Raw genomic sequence first — 22,815 nt, 5'->3', positions numbered from 1 at the left:
AGGGAGAGGGGCTGCATTAGCTAACGCCCTCCCCAGATCAGAGCTGTACGGCTGTTGGGTGGGGACGCTCCCTCGGTCCTGCTGTGATAGGGATGTCGGGGGACAGAGGGGTGGGGAATTCTCTCATTCTAACGGGTGCCCAACGGCAAAACCCTCCCGGCGTCAAACCCAGCCCAGAGCGCGCGGATCAAACAGAGCTTCACGGGCACTCGGGGCATGCATGCAGGGAGAGAGCGCTCATGGTGTAGCTACTCTGGGAGGCAGCATCTCGCCTCCAGGAAGCCCAAACCCAGTTTCCTACAGGCAAGACCCCAGGAGGATATAAACAGATGAGCGACCCGCTCCTGAGCCCCTCAGTGCTCACGCCAAGGGCCACTAACGGTGGACGGGCCAGGGACTGCCCAGCCAGCACCAGTAAATCACTCAGGGCCCTGGACCGCCTGGAAGCAGGCCGTTGTGCGAAGCCGGTGCGGGGACCCTTCCCTGCAGAGGCAGGCGGTCGGAGAGGGAAATATTCTCCTCCTCTCGTCTGGCTCTGCCCACACCTGGTTCCATTCCCAACCTGGCCACCCCTTATGGGGTTCCACTGCCCCAAACAGCCACCTCGTGCATCCCAGGCCAGCACTTATGCTGCCACCTCCATCAGCTGCCCCTTGCTGGCAGACTCAGTGGAGAAGCCAGGAACTGATGAGGCCAGAAGACTCCTTCCCCCAACCCCGCAGGTCAGGCTGAGGCAGCGTGGGGGGAAGCCTGCCCTGCATCCAGCCAGTGCTGCCAGCTCGGTGCCTTGGGCTAGCATGACATTCATGTGTCAAGCCAAAGAGGGTCGGGTTCCTTCTCCCGCCGAGCCAGGAGGTGAGCGCAGCATTTCCCTCCTAGCGAGGGGCACGGCGACTGCTGGGGGAGGTGGGGACGAGACCAATGGCACATGACCCTGATCTCTAGTCCTTGGAGCATGTCCAGTCCCCAGCCCGGCCTCTCCCAGGGACCACAAAACCGCTCCAAGTCCCAGCAGGCCCAGAGCGATGCACGAAACAGAGGCCAAGCCCTCCCGTTCCCCCCGGCACCCGCGGAGCTCTCAGCCGCCGGTCTCTGACCGGACACACAAGGTCTGACCCAGGCGCTCCCACTAGGGGAGCCGGTGCAAACTCGCTTCACAGGATGCCACGTTTCAACGCTCTCCTTGCAAGACACAAAGCTGACGGGCTGTTAGCTCACAACTCATCTCCCCTCTCCCCCACAATAGGGCCTCTATGCAGAAAGGCAGGACCGAAAGCCGGGTTTGTCACAACCTGCATCTACAAGACTTGCCGATAGTTCTACTTCCTTGCCAATAGTTTCCCTCCTAGTGGTAGCATCAGAGGCCTCGTGGCTCAGGCACTGGAGGGAGACTCGAGAGGCAAATTCAATTCCCAGCTCTGCCACAGACTCCCCCATGTACCTCTGGGCAAGTCACTTAACTCTGCCCCCAGCACAGTTATGAGGTATACCGAGCATGGTAAGTGTATGTAGTTAATATTGGTTGCTTTATCGTTCCCGTTTGAGTTACCAAATCCCCTGGATATTGCCCACCCAGGATCAGAGGCCCATCATGCGCAATGCTGAACTCACACAAAATACAAAAGACCAAGGACACGTCACACAACCTTTGCAAAGCAGGGTTTGTGCAGAATATCGCATGAGGCTTTGCAGAGCGTGTGTTCCACACTCCACTGGGGAAAACAGTACCAACCCAAGGGAGAAAGGAGAAACAGCGCAACAGATGGATTAAAAGCCATCCAACCAACACAGATGCAATGCACCGAGATTCGAGAGCAGGAAAGACGCCTCCTGTGAGTCACCCCTTTTGCTATATCTGGAGCTTCTTTCTCCAAGTCACGTAATCATTCCTCACATCTTCCCTTGACAACTTCCTGCTGGCATTACCTACTGATTGAGCTAGGAGGATCACGGTCTGGCTAGAAACAATCACTCACTCACCTGGGTTACAAGTACCACTATCCTGGGTAGGTAAGAAGGAAAGAACAGTGGCTTTACACTGTTTAATCTCTGCATTTCAGAGGCAAAGGGACCGGTCAGTTTCACTTCTGTTGCTAGTCAGTTTCACACTCTGGGTCTCATGTGCTACCCCTCCAAAGCAAACTTATTTGGGCAGGAAAGACCTGGATGGGGTTTAGATGCGTGTTTTCTTAAATAAAGCCCTTTCCAATGGAAGTTTTAAAAAAACCTCATGGAAACATCTCTTCAGCATTAAATGTCTGTGGCGTTAGCATCTCTGCATGCCACACGCGTGGTTCAGGGAGCTGGTAATTGGGCATCCAACTGGGATTGCTGTTTCACTTCGAGGAGACTGCAGTGCTGTCGAGGCACAGCATAGCTTAGCGCAGTGTTATTACGGGGTTTGGGGCCAGGATATGGTGCAGGAATCCTTGACGGGGATGTTCTCTGGCCTGCCCTGGCTGTAGGTTTTTAATGCCAAGCTTTGGCCTTCTCTACCTCCATTTTTCGGAGGATTTCCAAGCACTTTAGAGGCTGTAGAAGCATCTGTCTTGGATAGTTTAGATCCAACAAATCCTGCATCTTGGCAGGGGGTTAGACTACATGACCCTTCCAGTCCCTATGGTTCTATGATTAAACGCTGCTTTTACAAGACCTACATTTGGGGCCAAGTCTGAGCTGACCATTTCCCTTTAAGGACAGCAAGGAGTGTACCTGAGATCTCAGCATTTTTCATCATAGATGTCAAAGCCCTTTACAAAGGGAGGCTGTCATAAATATAAAGGGAAGGGTAACCACCTTTAAATCCCTCCTGGCCAGAAGAAAAACCCTTTCACCTGTAATGGGTTAAGAAGCAAGGATAACCTCTCTGGCACCTGACCAAAATGACCAATGAGGAGACAAGATACTTTCAAAGCTGGAGGGGGGGGAGAAACAAAGGGTTCTCTCTGTCTGTGTGTTGTCTTTTGCCAGGACCAGAACAGGAATGCAGGTCAGAACTCCTGTAAAAAAATCAGTGAGCAATCTAGCTAGATACGCGTTAGATTCTGTTTTGTTTAAATGGCTGATAAAATAAGCCGTGCTGAATGGAATGTATATTCCAGTTTTTGTGTCTTTTTGTAACTTAAGGTTTTGCCTAGAGGGATTCTCTATGTTTTGAATCTGATTACCCTGTAAGGTATTTACCATCCTGATTTTACAGAGGTGATTCTTTTACTTTTTCTTCAATTAAAATTCTTCTTTTAAGAACCTGAATGCTTTTTCATTGTTCTTAAGATCCAAGGGTTTGGGTCTGTGTTCACCTGTACAAATTGGTGAGGATTTTTATCAAGCCTTCCCCAGGAAAGGGGGTGTAGGGCTTGGGGGGATTTTGGGGGGAAAGAAGTTTCCAAGCGGGCTCTTTCTCTGTTATATTTGTTAGACACTTGGTGGTGGCAACAATAAAGTCCAGGGACAAAAGGTAAAATAGTTTGTACCTTGGGGAAGTTTTAACCTAAGCCGGTAAAAATAAGTTTGGGGGGTTTTTCATGCAAGTCCCCATATCTGTACCCTAGAGTTCAGAGGGGGGAAGGAAACTTGACAGGGGCTAACTAGCACTACCCCCGTTTTACAGCCGAGAAAGCCAAGGCACATGGAGACGCCCCTCCGCCCTCAGCACCACACAGCAATCTGGGATGAGAACCCAGCTCCCCATTCAGCACCCCAGACAAGCAGCAGGATGGATGCTGAGAAGGGGAAGAGCATGGACGAGAGAAGAGAGGTTATGAGTCGGGTATGTGGGTTGGCGGCAGAAGGGAGGATGCTATGGAAAAGGGAAGGAAAAAAGAGACAGATTGGAGAAGATACCAGCAGGCACATGGTCAGAAGCCCAGCTACCTGCATCGATACAAACACCAGCCACTAAAAACCCCACGAGGCTTCACCGCCCAGAAATGGGTTTCCCCCAAAGGAAATTCTGCCAATTAATTCCATGAGAAGACTCGTCTGGAGACGCTTGTCCCCGGGCACAGCGTGTGCATGAAAGCTCATTATCTAGTAGGGCTGCTGGACGTGGGGCTCAGGGGAGGTTTCCCTGGTGCCCCCCGATTCTTTGTGGGACAGGGTGGGATTTTAACAATGCCGCAAAGGGCCCCAACCTTGCAGGTGCGCAGTGCTTACGGCCTTCGCTCCCGGTAGGCACTGGGACAGAACGTGCTATGTGAGAAATCAGCCCGGATGCAAAGAGCTTTTTTCCCTCCTAAAAATAACTGGGCAAGGGGATTTACACCATGTGGTCAAAGAAAAAATCCCTGTGTAGTTTTAGGGGCTTTTTCTGCCCTGTTATGACTAGAAAGGGGCTATTGATTAGCTTCCCCCAGCAGTCAGATGCAAGTTCTCTAGCCACAACCCTGCAGCCTCGCAGCTCAGAGGCACTAACTCAGATGTGTAAATTAAGTGCCTTTGTGTGTGTGTGTAGCCTTAAGAAGGGTCCATCCAGCGAGGTACCCTCCTGCCTAAGAGACACCAGACTGGCATCAGGCGCCTGGCAGGGGCTCTTGGAGTGGATGCAATGTCACCCCTCTACAGAGTACACCAAACAGAGGCTGAGATACCGGAGGAAAAAGGAAGTTTGCTGTTCCCTCTCTAGAAGTATCCAATACTCCAGTGCCGTGTGATCAATGGATAATGGTAAATAAAGCATTAGGGGCACCCAGGCCTACACTGAAACATCTGGAGTCTATGGTCTCCCTGCTGCACGGGAGATCGCTTGGTGGTGCACAGAGCAAATCCATTAGCATGCGAAGGAGAGAGCACCAGCGAGGATAAATCCCCAGCTTGCGACAGAGAATATTAAAAACCCGAGTAGCCAACAAGTAACGTGGAATCAATCCACGCAAACGGGCTCCTGCCCCCATAGGAATAGCTGCCTCTTCTAAAAGCAGCGCTAACATCCTGGTGTTGATTTCTGCCCCCCGCCGCTCAGTCCTCTCCTGCACGTGTGGTCTAATTCAGACTAAGCACCACAGGCCAGGAACCCCGACTTTACTTGTGCCGGGTATCTCTATGGCACTGTATAGATATTGCTAATCCTGAGCCAGGCCAAACTCTGAGCCCTGGGAGGTTACCCTTGCACTAGTCATCCAAGTACCATTTGTTATCTAACCAGATACTCACCAGGCTCAAAAGAAAAGGAGTACTTGTGGCACCTTAGAGACTAACCAATTTATTAGAGCATAAGCTTTCGTGAGCTGCAGCTCACTTCATTGGATGCATGAGTTCTAATGGTCACTTCCAACATGTGTGTAAGTCAGTCACACACACACGCACCCCCACCCACCCAAAAATGTTTAATACAAGATCCAATCTAAAGTCTCCCAATGCAAGGAGTTACCCTGTGTAGCTTATTTGCCATAATAAAATACAGAGCTTCAATTCAGTTCATCAGTAAAGCGTAGGGCTTCTTCAAAATATGTATCCAGACTTGGATGTGGATTTCACAAAGCCCTGCAGTTTAGGGGTGCCTGAATCCAGGGTTTTTCTGTAAACCCCCCGCTCTGTTTCCTCTGATAGCACAGGCCTCCAGTTAGTCAGGAAGTTATTGGTGAATTCAAGTTAATCTTAGAAAATGAGGGGCTATGCTGAAAAGTGGGGGGGGGAATGGGGGGGAGGGATATTTCATGAAACCCAACCCTCTCACACCCTAGTTAAAAAGTAACTTGTAAATGGGGAGAGAATTGTGTTTGCAGACTTTCTTCCTTCTTTATAGTGTTGTAGAAAAGCCTGGAGGGGTATTTTCAAAAACAACAGGAGGACTTGTGGCACCTTAGAGACTAACACATTTATTTGAGCATAAGCTTTCGTGGGCTAAAACCCACTTTCATCGGATGCATGCAGTGGAAAATACAGTAGGAAGATATATATACACACATAGAGAACACGAAACAATGGGTGTTACCATACACACTATAATGAGAGTGATCCGTTAAGGTCAGCTATTACCAGCAGGAGAGAAAAAAAACTTTTTGTAGTGATAATCAAGATGGACCATACTGTATTTTCCACTGCATGCATCCGATGAAGTGAGCTGTAGCTCACGAAAGCTTATGCTCAAATAAATTTGTTAGTCTCTAAGGTGCCACAAGTCCTCCTGTTCTTTTTGCGGACACAGACTAACACGGCTGCTACTCTGAAACCTTTCAAAAATAATGTTTTCCATTAGAAATTCAGGTCTTGTTCTTGGATGAGTTCCAAGTACAGGACAATGAAAGAGGTTGGGTAATCTGGGAAGCAAAACCTATGAAGTTTTAAGTCAGATGGTCTAAAACTATGTTTATTTTGCATAATGCCTATTTAACTGCAATGCCCGAGAAACTGTTGGGAGAAAAGCTCTTAAAAAAAAAAAAAAAAACAACCCTCCTTCAATGAAAGGCTAAGAAAGCTCTTACTCCAGCTCCCTGGTCCTCCAACAAGACTTCCACCAAGAACAGGGAAAATGAGATTTGACGTTTCTAAAACAAACGAGCAGAACGTTTTTGGGGGGTGGGGGCTGGGGGGGGGAGCGTAGGCCAAGATTCCATGTGCTTTGAAGAAGCATAACAGAAGGTGGGGAGGGGAAAGCAGCACTTAACTGAAGATGCAAGAATGGTTCATAAAGAGGTCTGTTTTTCTCAGTGTTTGAGTTAAGCAAGCACAGAATAAAGTTTAATAGTGAACAGAAATAATCCTTTTCCCTCAAGCAGGTTTCACTCCAGCCAGCCACAGAGTCCTCCAAGAACTGCAGGTTAGCCAAGACCTGAGTTTCTAATGTAAAAAAATATATATATATCCCCAAGCTGGGGTGGGGGATGGGGCTTTTAAAAAGTAAAGAAAATGTCCAAAGCATATTTCTACAGCATGGCAAGCAACCAGCTATTTCTCCCCCTTACGGTCAGATTGCACTGGGCTTTTCATCTCCAGTACAAAGGACGGCAAGGTTAATTTGTGAAGTGAAGGGGGTCAAGTTTAGAGGTTCATAGGCTGCAGCTCCTTGGAAGACAGCCACACACAGCTTTCTGAAGCAGCTCCGCCCCGTTCAATCAAGACTCTTCCTCTTTAGATGCCATCAGCACGCAGAGGGACACGGTAATGGGACGGAGCAGCAGCCTGGGCACCCCGTCCTCCTCCCCAGAAGCAGTCACTTGCTCCTCGGGGACGAAGCAGCTGGCTGGGGCAGGGAGGACGATGCCACTCTGAGGGGCAGGACGAACCCATTTCCTCGTGAGACATGTTATTGGGCTGCTGCTAGAGATGGTTATTTCTGGTGGCCATAGCTCTCGGGGGAGAGCCCAATGAGACTGGCAGGGTGCGGTCAGTCACACTTCCCGGAGCCTCCATCATCACTTGGATGGCACCAAGACGAGGGCCCCAGGTTGACCCTGGTTGGCCACAGACAGCAAACACACAACGGTGAGGAGACTGCACGGCGTGTACCGATGCTAGCCACTGAGCCATCCCCCATGGCCAGCTCTTGGCCCATCTGATCAGTGCAGGCTCCCACCAGGAGGCTGGAAGGGAACTGGGGGGCCACCCACACTGCTGCTCCAATGCGTAGCGTTCCCCCTCCCTCTGTCTTTGCTGCCATCGTCCTCTCCTGGAGGGAGGCTGAAATGAATGAGCTCATAGCAGCACCAGCGGAGATCAGGGCCCCATTGTCCTGGACACAGGAAGACAGTCTCTGCCCCACTGAGCCTACAACCTACACGGACAGGAGAGACAAAGGGCAGGAGGAACAGGACGTTTCCCCCCATTTTACAGAGGGGGCGACACGGAAGGGCTAAGGAAGGTGGTGCAGGGAGTCTGGAGCAGAGCTGGGAACTGAGTGCAGAGCTCCACGTCCCAGACCAGCCCTTCAGCCGCAAAAGCCCACCCTTTCTTGTGCAAACAGCCAGGATATTCCATCTAGTCCCCCTTAAAGTGCTTCCAAAGCCTCCCGCCTTGTGGTGCGTCTCAGCACTGCCAGTGAAAGCCCCCAGACTAGCTCCCAACCTCCAGGCCTATCCCCAGCCTCTGAGCTGTTGGTTCCAAGCAGGAATATTCCTCCCCCCCGGCACTGTGCTGTGTTCCTTAGGAAGTTTGTTACAGAAGTTATTGAGTGGAAAGAGTCAACGTGGTCAGGCTCAGAGTCTGAGACAGCGAGCGCTCAGCTCCGGCAATGAAGGAAATTTCTTCGCTGGTTGGGGGAACCTTGCCTAGAAACTGACACAAGGCTATTTATGGCCCCAGGGATGTGGGGTAAAGGTGTTCCCAGGTTCAGCCAGAGGCACACAGCGCCTTTGGCAAGACGGTTTCAAAAGTCAGAGGAAAGCAAGGAGCAAAGGGAACTCCAACCACTGTGTGGAATTCCCCTTGCAAGCCCACAGAGAATGGGCCCAGAAGGGATGGGAGGTGGCTTTGGTAGCTAGGAAAGCCCCCAGGAAGCCTTCCTGGTGTCCAAGCAAAACGAGAACAAAACCCAGCCATTCAACGGCTTGCAGGAGAAATTTAGACATTGACACACATGACCAGGCCAATGCTACTCGGTGGAACTTGCTCAGCGTCCCAGTGGAGGAGCGTCCACATTACGAACCCCCTGCCCGTTTGCAGACAGCCTCAGCAGAGAGGGCCCACACTGAACGGGTCTGGAGAGTCAACTCCTCTCTGACGCCCAAGGAGAGGGTCTTTCAAATTAAGCAGTAGGCACACTGGCTGCTGCCCCTGCTACATGGACAAACAGGTGGGTCCAATCTCCAAGGCTGGTAAACTACTACCTTTCGCCAGCACTAGATTCGCTCCCCACCCGCATTTGAAACAATGCACTCAGTCCCCACTCCTCTGGGATACAGGGACATGAGAAGCAGAATGGGATACTGGGTAATATGCAAATACACCTTCTCAACACATACTGCTGGCTAACAGCTGCCTTCAGGCAGCGCTGGGGTCCCGACTGTAGGGAGGAAATCTGGGAAGCGCGAGCATGCTTTTTGGATGCACGAACTTTGCTCTTTTCAACACCACAGAGAGCCCCCAGTGCTGGGGAGGAGGAAATCAAGGGTCATTAAGCACGATAACTGCCTGCAAAGGGCTGGAAAGGTTAGGGTGACATTTCACTCCAGCACGGGGAGGGAAGGAGGAGGGCTCCTGAACTGAGAGATAACAGCACTGGAGACAGACGAACCTCCAACCAGAGATGGAGGCGGGGGAGTTGATTGTTTGGCATTTACCTTGGAAGAAAGTGCTGAACTCTAGAGGCAAAGCAGCTGGTGCAAACTTGTATTTGCTCTTCTCTTTCATGCTGACAATTTCCCTGGAAACACAGGAAATGCAGGGGAAGTGAGACAGGATTCCAGGCAGGGAGCAGCTAACAGGGAGCAGGGGAGTTGAAATTACTCGGCCAAGGCATCGGAGTGGTGCAGCGCAGAGTCATTAGATGCCCATGTGTCATGCTGCATGTTTGAAATGGGGAGTGACATGTCTCGAGACCCCACACCGACGGGTTTTATGCAATGGATTATGGCTCATCATTGAATTTGACCCCGCAGGCCAGCCGGGCTGTGACAGTGTGCCTAGACCACAGCAGAGTGAGAACATCCAGACAGGACACTGCTCCACACCCACTCACCCACTCAGCTGCCTCCTCCACGTCTGGTAGGGGTCGAAGAGGCATTCATAGAGGTGCAATGCATAGATGGTTACGGTCTCTAGCTGAGACCTGCTGGGGGCACACTGCTCCGGGGTGTTCTTTAGCTGCAAGGACAGAAGAAACCTGGTTAATCCGCAGCATTTAAAACAAACAAGCAAACAAACAAAAGAAACCTTCGCCCACCCCCCACTAAATAATCTTCATTAACATTCAGTCGTGCTGCTGAAAAGTGCCTTGAAGATGTGAAGTGCTATTGAAATGCTGTATTATTATTCAGGCTAATTTCACTCATTTGATCATAAGCTCCTTCAGAGTAAGTGGAAGAGCGTGTGTTTGAGTCTGTCGCAACTGCTCTTGAAGGTGACCTTTATTATTACTACGTCCTCTAGAGGACATGGGCTGGGATCGGAGGGCCTTTCTGCACCAGGTGCTGTACACACACACGAAAGAGACAGTCCCCACCCTGAAGATCTCACAATCTTAACATATTATGGGGCACAACAGAGGGAGATGAACAAAAAAGGCAGAGGGGGAGACAGCCAAATGACTGGGTGCGTCACACTAAGCAGCAATTGCAATGTGGCCAATGCCCACAAAGGATGTTTTAACAACCCAGCTGACCATTTTTGGCTTCCTTTGATAGAAAAATGCAGCCTGAAAAAGTTGGTTTGATTTTTTTGTTTTAATTATTCCTGGTTGTTATTTACCTTTGAAATCCCCATAATGTCAAGTCTGATCATTCCTGGTGTTTCTGGATGACCTCTGGGAGGCCTTGGAGATGTTTACTGTGGATTTTTTAACAAGGGCTGAGGGCGTGAAGTCTTTAACAAAGGCTTCCTTTTCCAAAGTGTTGATTAGTCATTGGCATTACATGAATGCCACCAAAAAAGTTCTATGCAGCCTAATACAAGAAATCCCTGCCCCTCGCAACAGCTCTAACTACATTTAGGAGGTCACTGTTCAGCTCTCCAGTTAGAGTCTTGCATGCTAGGTGGGATCTGGGTGTCTAGCATTAAACGGGCAGCATCATTTTCAAGCTGCCTTCGTTCAACAAAATAAACCAGGCACACGTCCAATTTGTTTCATCTCTGTGGGTCGCCTGCAAGGGTTGTTGGAGAGGGGAAGAAGACCAGCCAGTCATCAGAACTTCTCTCAAGTCACGAAAATGTGAGCTCCATAATTTACCAGTTCACCCCAGCAGAGGGGTCCCACTCAGACCCACACATTATGGCATTACATGGTCCACGGGACTTTGTCTGGGCCTGCTGCCCTGGCATGAGTCTCACTCACTGAGTGCAGAACATGTGTGCAGCATCGGAACATGCCACTTCATGGCTGTTCTTTGCAGGATACAGTGTCCTGGCCCCAGTGTGACATGTCAGCGACACACTTCACCCACGATGAGGCCTTAGAAGAGAGCTCTGTGACCCAAGAGCCAGTATATTCCAGGTTCAGAGATTCCAAGGCAGAAGGGATCTAGTCTGATCTCCTGTATAACACAGGCCTTGCATTTTGCTGGCTTCTTAATATCAACAGCCCATATATGTATTTCAGGTTGATTTCAACAACAGGCCAACCCCAGACATAAGCATTTCCATGTGGGGTTATTTAGAGGCCCTGTTTAACTGGGCATGTGCCTGGCACAAACACACATGCTACAAAGCCGGCGCTTACCTTGGCTGTACATGCAAACAGCAAGCTAAGCACCTCGTGGATAAAAACTGGCGTCCTGTCGGCTTGGACATTTTCTAAATTCCTGCAAGGGGAGAAGAGAGAAAAAAAAGGGGGAGGATCAGAAATCCTTGCAAGTGGTTTAGATAAGTAGCAGCAAAGGGGAAAGCTGCAAACTATGTACAGCTTGATTTGCAATAGATTGGCAGGGGGTGGGGGAGGAGGGAAATCAGGTGAGCTCTGCCTGGTTTTTGAATGAATTAGTCTATCACCACACTAGTTAGTGATTTATCCATGGCTTCCCCTTGCCTCAGGGCAACTTCTATACAGTAGTCCCCTCGTCCGGGTCTAAAACAAAACAAAAAAAGAGCCATCACCCTACCCCTAATACTGTCCCAAGGTCAATTAACTCAACCTGATGTGTCTTTCGCTGCACCCTGTAGGCAATCAGGCAGATGAGAACAGTGTGACAGAGCAACCAAACACCAGTCGACAGTAATGCTGAGCCTGCTGTCTGACTAGCATTTCAGAGAGTGCTCCTTGGAAGAAGTGCTTGAGCATGGTAGCAAATGGGGACGCTCATTCCATTCATTCCCAAGGGGAGCGTTCTCCTCTAGATCTGCAATGGGGAGGCACTGGAGTGCTGCAGAGGTGGAGCTGGGCTTGCCCCAGATGGGAAGGTAACTGAAGGCAGAACCAGTCCCAGTTCTACAGCCATGCCCACTGCCCTTTCTCAGGGAGGCATTGGTGGAGTCCCACTCAGCTCTCCTCAGCCAAAGGGAAGTCCCTTGATAATTGCCACCGAGGGAGGCGGTAAACTGGAGGAAAGGAAAGGGTGGCCACGTCTGTCCATCCACCTCCCCAGCCATGGGAGAGTCAGACAGGGCGAGAGCCCTTTTCAGCTAAGGGAACTTTCTGATCAGGACACACAGAGGCAAATGCACAAATTCCCTTTGGGAAATTAACTCCGCCCCAAGTGAATGTTGCCTAGAGAGAAGTGAACTTCCAAGGGCTGGGGCAGTAAAAAGTACCCTGTGCCAGGAAGGCTTATCAGCCCCGCCAGACAAGGCCGGGTTGGACCTGGCGTAGAACAGATTCCAGTTACATCAGTCTACAATGGGCCATCACAGCACCCGAGATTCTCCTCTCCCCTACCAACCCCTTAGTCCAACCCGAGCATCAGAGAGAACCTCGATGGGCAAATGACATTTGAAATGCTCCTGACAGACAGGAGTGGTAGCTCAAGATTTGCTCTGGTCAAGAATTTTCCATTGAAACCATTTCTACAAAAACTTCAATTTTTGCAAAACCGCATCTTCTTTCTGAGGAAACCTGAAGTATTTGGACATGTTGCCTCACCTCCCACCCCCCATTCTTCTCTATGGGCTGAGCTCCCTGGTTGGACTACATCTCCCATGATGCATGACGTCCCCTGACCCAGAGGAGAGACCATGTTGCTTCATGGGAGATGTAGTCCACTCAGGGAGCCCTCTCCATGGATGAGAATAGGGGTGAGTCACCCAAACTACAACTCCCATGAGGTATTGCAGCAGCACTTCAGAATTTAAGTTCTTTTGGATTTTGGCTAAAATTTTAAATTTTTGCCAAGAAAAACTAAATTTTCTGCCAAAATTCCTCCCCAACCAGTTTTAGTCAAGACCTCTCTTCTTGGCAGGACCAATCTTTCAACTCCCTCTGTTCAGTCCAGTGTCCCCATCATGGCTGAATCTCCAGCCATAGCATTTGGGACAACAGCAGAGGTGAAAATAAGCTGGTATGCCCCGGGAGGGCGTACCGGCAAGAGCTGGCGCACCGTACTGGGGCAGCCCGGCTTCCCGGGGGGCAAGTTAAAGGGCCTGGGACTCCCAGCAGTCTGACCTCTGACTCTGGTACCTGGCTTCTGACTCTGGCTCCCGACTCGGGTCCCAGGCCCCAGACTCCAGCTCCACCCACTAGCCCTCACTGCACATGCCCCAGCCATGACACTTGGGACATCAGACTCCCTATGAGACCGTGGGCATGCCACTCAATCTTTGTGCCTCAGTTTCCCCTCTGTAAAATGGGGATACTACTTCCTTCCCCCCTCCCACCCCCCCCCCCCCGGTCTGTTTCATTGATGCTGTAAGCTCTTCAGGGCAGGAGCGGTCTCTTACTACATGCATAGACAGCACCTAGCACAATGGGACCGTGATCTCGACTGGGACTTCTACATGCTGCCATAATACATAGCAATAATCCTGCTATCGCCCTTCACGGAGGGCCAGCCAAGGGGTACAGGTAGGAGCAAACGGAGGAGGAATTCACTAGCACAGAACATTTTCTAATGGAGGGTTGTACTGGGCTGTGGAAGAATGAGATTTGTAAGGCCATGGAATAGCTGATTTGTTCATTTGTCAATCATTTAAATTTACCAGGGAGCAGAAACATTTGCAAGTTATGATGGGGGAAAAACAAAACAAGTGCTGTGTCTTCGGGGACGTCTGCACTTCAAGCTGGACGTATCGATGCCAGCTCCCGGAGCCATGCCCACGCGAGCGGGCCAGAGCGCTGAAAACGCACACAGAGCAGAGGTGGCGCGAGGACGTGCCCAGTGCCCCAGACGGGAGCGTACGGGGAACGGCAAGTCCTTTGTGCTGCTGTGGCCATGCTTCCATTTCCCACGTGCTAGCCCGATCAGAGCTAGGGCGGGTCTGGCTCCTGCTGCTGGACTTGACACCTCCTGCTGCAGGTGTCGATGTACTCAGACAACGAGCGGGTGTCAAGGTTAGCACTCACATTCGGGGATCAGCATTCTCTCTTAATCCTCTCCTAAACTCCACCCCACCCTGAGGGTGCGCTGGGGGAAGGATGCAAAGGCTGAAAGAGACCTACTGGGCATGTTTCATGGCTGGGGATGATCGGAAGCTAAGGGAAGACAGAGGCAGGAAGCGACCAGGGGTTTAACTAAGAGTCCCTTCCCAAAGGCAATGTGTAATGTTCAGAGCCATTCAGCATCTCCTAAAACCAATACCCCACCGTCACCATCTCCTACAAAGCCAGCCTACCACCAGCACACGGGACAGGGAGAAGTGAGAAACACTACCTCAGCGTCATTTTTAGCTACTGAAAGCTGATCTAACGGCTAAGAATAGGGGAACTGGGAGCCAGGAAATCTGGGTTCTAATCTCAGTTCTGCTGCCAACATGGTATGTGGCTCTGGGCAAGTTGCTTGCCTGCTCGATGCCTCGGTCTCCCTCTCTACAACAGGGACGATGCTAGGAATGCTGATGAAAAGACAGAAACATAAATGCTAAAGATCCTCCCGCTTGCATCCGACGCACAAGATTTTCACTCCTGTGACTTCTGTTAGCTACACACAGCCAAGAGGGCAAATCCCGAGCAGCCTGGCAAACCCCACATTAGCCTCTTCCCTCCCCCGATGGCTGCCGGCTCCATTCATCCCCCAGCAAGAAGATCAGGGCTGTCTGATAGGAGCCCCAGGAGCAAGGCTCTGTTCTGAGCATCAGTAGGGCTGCTTCTCTGCTCATAGCCCATTCCTGGTATTACTGTAGCTCCCAGACACCCAGCCGAGATGGGGGCCCCACTGTGCTAGGCACTGTACAAATACACAGCAAGGACGGATGCTTACCCCAAGAACATGCCGTCTAAACAAACAAGGCAGAGCGTGGGAGGGAGGAAGGAAGAGCCATTAACCCCATTGTACAGATGGGGAACTAAGGCCCAGAGCAATTAAGTGACTTCCAGGTCACATGGTGAGTCCGTGGCAGAGCCTAGTTCAGTGCTGTAAACACAGAGCTTCCTTCCTCTCATCATCCACCCACGTGGACAGCACAGACTAGCCAGGCATCTTTACACCCTGGGCACTGGAGTGGGGACAGACGTGCCGTGCTGTAGCCCGCCTCCCAGTGCCTTGTCCCCTTTGCTCTCCTGCATGCTGGACGTGCTCCCCTGGCACCTCCAGGGCTCCCGCTGAGCGCTGCAGTCAGCCCCAGCTGGCAGCCAGGGGGACAAGCTGCGTTGCTCCGCAGTCAGGAAAGAGGCATTGAAGTGGCCGCTCCTCACCCTGCTCACTCCACTTCCCCTTTCGATGGCAAGCAAACGGAACCCCCCTAGCACCTCCCCACCTCACAAGCCAGCGTGCGGATCCCTCCCTTGCTCTTGTTGCGTCGGGGGGGGGGGGGAACCGACAATACAAGCAGCTGCATCCCCCTAGCAAAGGCTCCCACAGCGAGGTGGGGACAGACTCGGGGTTACCGTGCAGCGCTGGGAGACAGGACTCCTGGGTCTACCCCCAGCTCTGCCAGACAAGTGCTGGAGGAGCCTAATCAAGTGACTTTGTGTGCCTCAGTTGCTCCATGTGTAGAATGGGTAAACACTGTACCTGCCTCTCTGTGACACTAAATACTTCAGTGCTGCATTATCTGCCGAGCTGGGGCCGGGACCGTACCTACTGCAGCTTGTTCTGCGCGATGGGTTGGAAGGACGGGCCAGGCACTTTGTGACCTAGTGGCTAGAACACTGGACTGGGTTCTGTTCCTGGCGCTGCCACCGACACAGTGTGAGACTATGGCCAAGTCACTCCCTCCGTGCCTCAGTTTCCCTGTGTAAATAATGGGGAATACTAGCACTGCCCTATCTCCTGGGGGCGTTGAGAGTCCATTCACGATTGCAAGGAGCTTCAATCCTATGGCCATGAGGACCAGAGAAGGACCTGGGTAGGAAGAACCACACAGACTGTCAGTGCTCAGTAAGTGCTGGGGATGGGAGGCAGGCAGCAAGGGAGGTTCGGGAATTGGAGACTTTCCCGGAACGGAGCAGGACGTGGCATGACATCAGGGGGCCCCTTGAAGGAGGGACTCCAGTTCCGCTCTCGGGTCACACCGGGATCAACCCGGTCACCCCCAGCACAGTGGAGGTCAGAATAAGATCCAGGGTTTCTTAGCGCCGAAGTTGCTCTCCGCAAGGTGGAGGATTTGAACCATGAGTGAGTTCCAGCTTCTCTCCAGCGTGAACGTACCCCTGATGCTGGACTGAAGCAGGACGGGCTGCTCTCCCAGGCGAGGCAGGGCAACGTGACAGCTCAGCACGCACCTTGCAGCTGTCGCTGAGAAATAACATGTCAACGGAAAAAAAAACCAAACAAACCCCAAGTTGGCTCAGCAGAGACTTGGGCTGGCTCAGAATCAAGGGCTCTGGAGGGAAGATCCAGGGAAAGCCCCTCCACTCCCCCTAGCCATGTCAAGGGTGCAGCAACATTCGATCTTGTCCTGGCAGATTTCAGCACCTCAGCGAAGTGAAAGATGGGGGTGGGGATGGCTGGTGTTGGGGGAACTATGCGGTCTGGAGGTTAAGCCCCTGGACAGCACCGTATCCTCTGCATTCTCCCTTCATTCCTCTCTAGCCACGTTCCTTCCTCCTCTCATCCATCCCTGGCTCCCCCGCCCCCACAGTTCCTCTGCCATCCCCCCTTTCCAGCCCTTGGGCCAACCCGAAACGTGAGCAGCGACCGGGCTCCTGAAATTCCAGGAGATAAGGCTGCTGAGAGCTAAGCTGCGCCCTCTTACCACCCAGAGCTGAGAAAGGCGTTTGGTAACCGGCCACGAGACACTCCGGCGCAGGGACCCACCTCCTGCTTAGCTGCCCTGAGCGGAACTGAGACAGACCCCAGTACTTTCACCTGCCCCACATGGCATCGGGCCGTCCCTCCTCCCTACTTCAAAAGGCCAGGGTGGCTAGATAGCAGGAAGATAAGCTAAAGGCTTCACACATCCTGGTGTTGCCAAGGCTGGTAATGGTTGAAGGAACACAATAGTCTCACCACAAAATTAGCAACAGAATAAAAACCACCAGCTCATGCTCTGAAAGGAGAAGGGGAAGCCAGGGCTGAGGGCTACCGACCACAGCCAGGAACTAACGGGGGGCCCTGGGTTCATTTTGATATGAAACTAGGCTTGAGGTAGAGGACACAAGAACCCTCCCAACTGTACCCCAAATCCAACTCGCTGAGGAAAACTCAGACCTGCACTTCAAGGCTCTCTCGCTTCCAAGCCCTGCAAAGCCAGGGCATGTCTGCCTGAATGCATGAATCCCAAGGCCGCAGAGCAATGGAAACCCACAGGTGGGCTTGTGGTGGGAGCTCTGGCTTGGGGGGAGGACGCAGAGGAGAGGAGCAGGACTCGGGAGGGCACCTTCTCACATCAGCCTCTGGTTAAAGTCCTCCTCATTACAGGATGATCAGCAGAGGGCTGCCTTGAGTGGTGTTTTACAGCACACAGCCGTCAGACAGGGCACTAGGTGGAAATCTACGCGCTAGGCGTGAGGGACACCAGGTGCCCCGTAAGAGAAGGAGGTGATCCCCAAAACTTGTCTGCAGGCAACCACAGCGGAGATGCGGCCTGCAGACAAGGCAGGGCAGGGCAGGGGCAGCAGGGATGGGAGAGTCTTTTTTCCCAGAGCTTAAAATGCAATGTTGAAAGTGATGGTGGATTGGTTTCCATGGAAACAGAACCAGAGATAGAAACTGTACAACCTGCTGTCTTGGATACAGGGCCCCGCCCAGGGCATCGCTGGGGGAGAGGGCTCTGCCTCGTCAGGTCCCGCAAAAGCTGGCCGGGGGCGCTGGGTTTGTGTGTGTGTCACACATGGCTAGAAAAATAAATAACCCACAGAAGACATGTGGGGAGATAATGTTTGTGTATTTACATATGTATGAGTAGGGTCAACAAGGTAGTCAACTTGTTATATTCTGATAATTCAGAGGTCAAAAGAAGATCTGAGCATTTAAATGAATTGTAAACACGGGATATCTCGATATTCATCTCTCTTTGAAATGCATAGCAAATAATCTGTGAATGGTGGAGGAACAAGCAAACAGTCTTACGTTAATTCCTATAGGTAAGTACCGGTGATGGACCTCCTTCGAAGTCATCCTAATTACCTTTTGTTCCCCGAGGAACTCCCAACTCATCAAAGAGGACATGAAATTGTAAAAAAAGATCGTTTGGGTCCTGATTCTGTCATCTCAGGTCTGCTTAAGATTCTTCAGGGGAAGTTTGAGTTGCAAGATTGGGGTCCCAGTTATGCTGGTACGCCCTGAATGTGATATTTGGACATTGGACTATAAACTATTAACTATTTCTGAAAGAACTCTTTGCAACCACTCAGCTCACCATCTCGGCTATGAATCTGCACCTAAATGAATTGATCTTGTGTCTGGATGTATATTGATCTTTTAACCATACTCTCTCTCTTTTGTTTTTTAATAAATTTTAGTGTAGTTAATAAGAATTGGCTGTAGTGTGTATTTGGGTAAAATCTGAAAGATTCATTAACCTGGGAGGTGATGTGTCCAATCCTTTGGGATTGGTAGAACCCTTTCTTTTATATGATGAAATAAGATTTACAGAAATTTTCATCATATTTGGTGTGGGTACCTAGATGGAGGCCTGAGGCTGGATCACTTTAAGGGAACTGTGTTGTTTGGACTTCTGAGTAACCAGCAAGGTAATAAAGAAGCTGTTTTATGCTGGCATGGTAAATCTGGAGGGTTGGGAAGCAGGATCCGGTCCTCTGAGGCCTGCAAGCAGGAAGGTGCTACATTCTCACAGACTTCACCAGAACAACAATTTGACTCTCCAGCCTACCTGCAGATGATGATAAAGAACTTGACGTGCAGGAGCGCCTGGCCAAGGCCCGCCTCGGCCGCCTCCTCGCGGGCCATCTGGGCCACGCAGTGCGCCAGCTGTTGGCTCAGCACGTGCAGGACGTCGCGTGGGAGCAGCGGGATCTCAGAGACTGAATCTTCTGGCCTGGGGGTGGGGAAAGAGGGAACAGAACAATTAGACTAAGAGCTGGCACCCCCAGTCTCTGCATTCTGGGAAGGGGGAGATGCAGCCACCGCATTGTTTTTACCCTGAGTCTCACAATATTTGGTGTTTTTCTTCAAGCCCCAACTCCTGGAGTCATGGGATTGCAGGAGAATCTCAGCTTTAATTAAAAAAAGTAAAGTAAAGGGTCTAGCCCTTGTTGTGGCAGAGAAGAGGCTTGAAAGTGTGACCCCTACCAGGTCTCAATAATAAAGAGAACTGGTGAGAAAGAAGTCATGAGTGCTGGATTCTAAGTCTCGTGATTTTGGGTGGCTCCGACTCATAATGCTTGAGGTTGGCAACACTCCTGGGTTCTATTCCCAGGCCTGCCCCGCTATGGCCCCTCTCAGAGTCACTTCTGCTCTGTCTTCTTCATTCTCCGCCCCTACACACCGCCATCCATGAATGGGGAGGGAGTCATCCTGACCCACTGCTGTGCCAACACAGAGATCTACAGGTAAGGAGTGCTACAGGAAGGCTGGACATAGTGATTAACTGTCTGCAAAATGTGTGAAGGGTGGTTATACAGAGAGGGTGGTGATCAACTGTTCCCCATGTCCACTGAAGGTAGGAAAAGAAGCAAATTGGCTTAATCTGCAGCAGAGAGAGATTTAGGTTAGATATTAGGAAAAGCCCCTAACTAGAAGAATAGGTAAGGACTGGAATAAGCTTCAAAGGGAGGTTGTGCAACCCCTAGCTCTTTGGAGGTTTTTTAAGGAGAGGTTAGAAAAACATGGCAAAAGGATGGTGTAGGTTTACTCATGCAGGGGGCTGGACTAGAGGACCTCTTGAGATCCCTTCCAGGCCTACATTTCAGTGATTACTGAACCACTGGGATCTTTCTCTAGCCCCTTCTAACATTTCCTAGCTTTGAAAGGGAGGGAAACAGAAGTCATGCCTTGTGGGCTAGGCACAAGCTGGGGGAGAGGGATTGGGACAAACATTTCTGTTAGGCCTTGTTTACATGTGCAAGTTAATTCAGATTAAGGCAGGGTGTGCATTAAAGGGCAGTAGCTATTCCTGAATAACTCCATGTGAGGCCACATTTATTCCAGAATAAGATTGCATTGGTCCCACATGGAGTCTCCAGGGTCCCACTGGGACAAACATGGCAAGCAGGACAGAAGCAACCAATTCTTTAGAGTGACTGCTGTCCAGAAACAAACTCATCTTAAAACGCAAAACCTGCCCTGGGCCATTATTTGCAAATGAGACACAAAGTAGGTCACTGACTTTAGGGCAGAGTAGGTGGCAGCTAAAAGAAATTTCTACTTTTGTTTGTCGTACAAGGGTAAGATAACAGCTCTGTCATGGTCACCACCAATTTCCTGACACCCCCAGCTAGGGCCTAACAGGTGAGGCTGCAGCACTTAGCACAACCGGTTGTTTCTATTTAAACATAAGAACGGCCAGACTGGGTCAGATCAAAGGTCCACCTGGCCCAGTATCCTGTCTGCCGACAGTGGCCAATGCCAGGTGCCCCAGAGGGAATGAACAGAACAGGTCATCATCAAGAGATCCATCCCCTGTTGCCCATTCCCAGGTTCTGGCAAACAGAGGCTAGGGACACCATCCCTGCCCATTCTGGCTAATAGCCATCAATGGACCTATCCTCCAGGAACTTTAGTTCTTTTTTGAACCCTGTTATAGTCTTGGCTTTCACACTCTGGCAACAAGTTCCATACGCTGACTGCATTGTGTGAAGAAATACTTCCTTTTGTTTATTTTAAACCTGCTGCCGATTAATTTCATTGGGTGACCCCTAGCTCTTGTGTTATGAGAAGGAGTTAATAACACTTCCTTATTTACTTTCTCCACACCAGTCATGATTTTATAGACCTCTATCATATCCCCCCTTAGTCGGCTCTTTTCCAAGCTGAAAAGTCCCAGTCTTATTAATCTCTCCTAATACGGAAGCTGTTCCATACCCCTAATCATTTTTGTTGCCCTTTTCTGAACCTTTCCCAATTCCAGTATTTGAAACCTATCAAGATTTTTTCCTCATATACGCATCCCTGTCCCCCATGGCACAGCCTCTCCCACAACTGCACCGGATCGCTGACCCAGAATCAGTGGGTTCAGAGCTGTGGTAACTGGACAGTTCTATGAATGTCAGCAGTGCTCAACAATGGCCCATCTGACTTCAGGGGCAGCTGCAGGACTGACTTTTACTGGAGCTATTGAAAGTTGAAATCTGGTTACCGGACACTCATCACAACAACTAAACTAAATACCCTGGGCTTTGGTGGTAAAGAGGGACCCACCAGATGTCCCATGAAAGAAGTGGACCGGATCTGGTGAGCTTTGGGCACAGTGCTGGGGAAAGGGAGATAAAGGACAACTCCCAGGCTCCGGTTATAGACCAGGGGAGATATGTGCACCACACTGTCTACGCTGCATGGCATTTAGCTTACACAGGCCACTGCACTGGAGAGCAAGAGTCTCTCCCGACACGGGCAGGTGCCTTCAGCTGCTGTTTTCCCCCTCACTGGACAGGTATCAGCTTCTCAGCCAAGTCCAGGCCGATGAACCAGCCACCATGTGGAGCCTGGAACCACAGGGCTTGGTGCCAGGCTTTACCAAACGAGGAGGAGATGTCAGACTTGCTTCTCCAAGCCTACAGGGGAAATGGGGCGGCCCAGCGAGACAGACGGCTGAGGACATTTGGAAGCAGGGAGGCGTTGTTGAGGGTAGCAAGCAAGGCCACCTTGCGAGTGACCTATCGGTACGGGGCCTGGGTGCCTCAGGAGACTGCCCCTGGTCTGGGTGAAAGCCCCACAGTACAGGGAGCCCTAGAGCAGGGAGGGGGGTGCAGGGAGTCCCTCCTCACTTCTCCCATGGCACCCATTCAGGCACCTTGGTTTGGCTGGCTAGGCAAAGGTCTGGACAGTGCGAAGGTCCTAGGGGTGGCTCCGTGGGGTGTCATGGGGGGCACCAGCAGGACAGGGGCGGTAAGCATGCTAGCAAGTCACTTAGCCTACAAGCAGCATGCCCAGTTCTGGCCTCCGCAGGCCTAGGCCCAAGCCCAAGCCACAGCCCGGTGAAGTCAGTGGAAGCCTTTCCATTACCTTCATCGGACTTCCCATCCAGCTCCTCACGTCTCCAGCTACCCCTTGCTGCAGTGGTGCTATGCATGCCTTTTGCCCCATCTCCCCCACAGCAGCCATGGCTCAGAGCCATGCCAGAGCCCTCCACTAACGTACGGCATAACCACGGCCAGGTCTCCCTGTCCCCTCCACCTCCCCATGCAGCAGAGCTCTACCCAGGGGAGTCGCAATTTAACATCCTGGCCAGGACCTAGGGGCAGGATGGGACGAGGCTTTCTTCCGGCAACTAACAAAAGTTACTAGATCGCAGGCCCTGGTTCTCATGGGAGACTTCAATCACTCCGATATCTGATGGGAGAGCAATACAGCAGTGCACAGACAATCCAGGAAGTTTTTGGAAAGTGTAAGGGACAATTTCCTGGTGCAAGTGCTGAAGGAACCAACTAGGGGCAGAGCTCTTCTTGACCTGCTGCTCACAAACTGGGAAGAATAAGTAGGGGAAGCAAAAGTGGATGGGAACCTGGGAGGCAGTGACCATGAGATGGTTGAGTTCAGGATCCTGACACAGGGAAGAAAGGAGAGCAGCAGAATATGGACC

At 51.2% G+C, this 22,815-nt stretch overlaps 1 protein-coding gene across 1 annotated transcript in view; it reads right to left on the bottom strand.

The window, feature by feature from the left end:
• Positions 1-22,815, bottom strand: part of NBEAL2 (neurobeachin like 2) — a 168,536-nt gene that overhangs the window by 69,726 nt on the left and 75,995 nt on the right. Inside the window, 4 exon segments of the mRNA XM_074946450.1 lie at positions 9,216-9,298; positions 9,614-9,738; positions 11,309-11,390; positions 18,949-19,113. Of these exon segments, the coding sequence (XP_074802551.1) occupies positions 9,216-9,298; positions 9,614-9,738; positions 11,309-11,390; positions 18,949-19,113 (455 nt within the window).

Source organism: Natator depressus, chromosome 2, assembly GCF_965152275.1.
Source record: "Natator depressus isolate rNatDep1 chromosome 2, rNatDep2.hap1, whole genome shotgun sequence".
Classification (NCBI taxonomy): domain Eukaryota; kingdom Metazoa; phylum Chordata; order Testudines; family Cheloniidae; genus Natator; species Natator depressus.
Note: the sequence above shows the minus strand (reverse complement) of the source record. Positions and strands in the feature narration are given on the sequence as shown.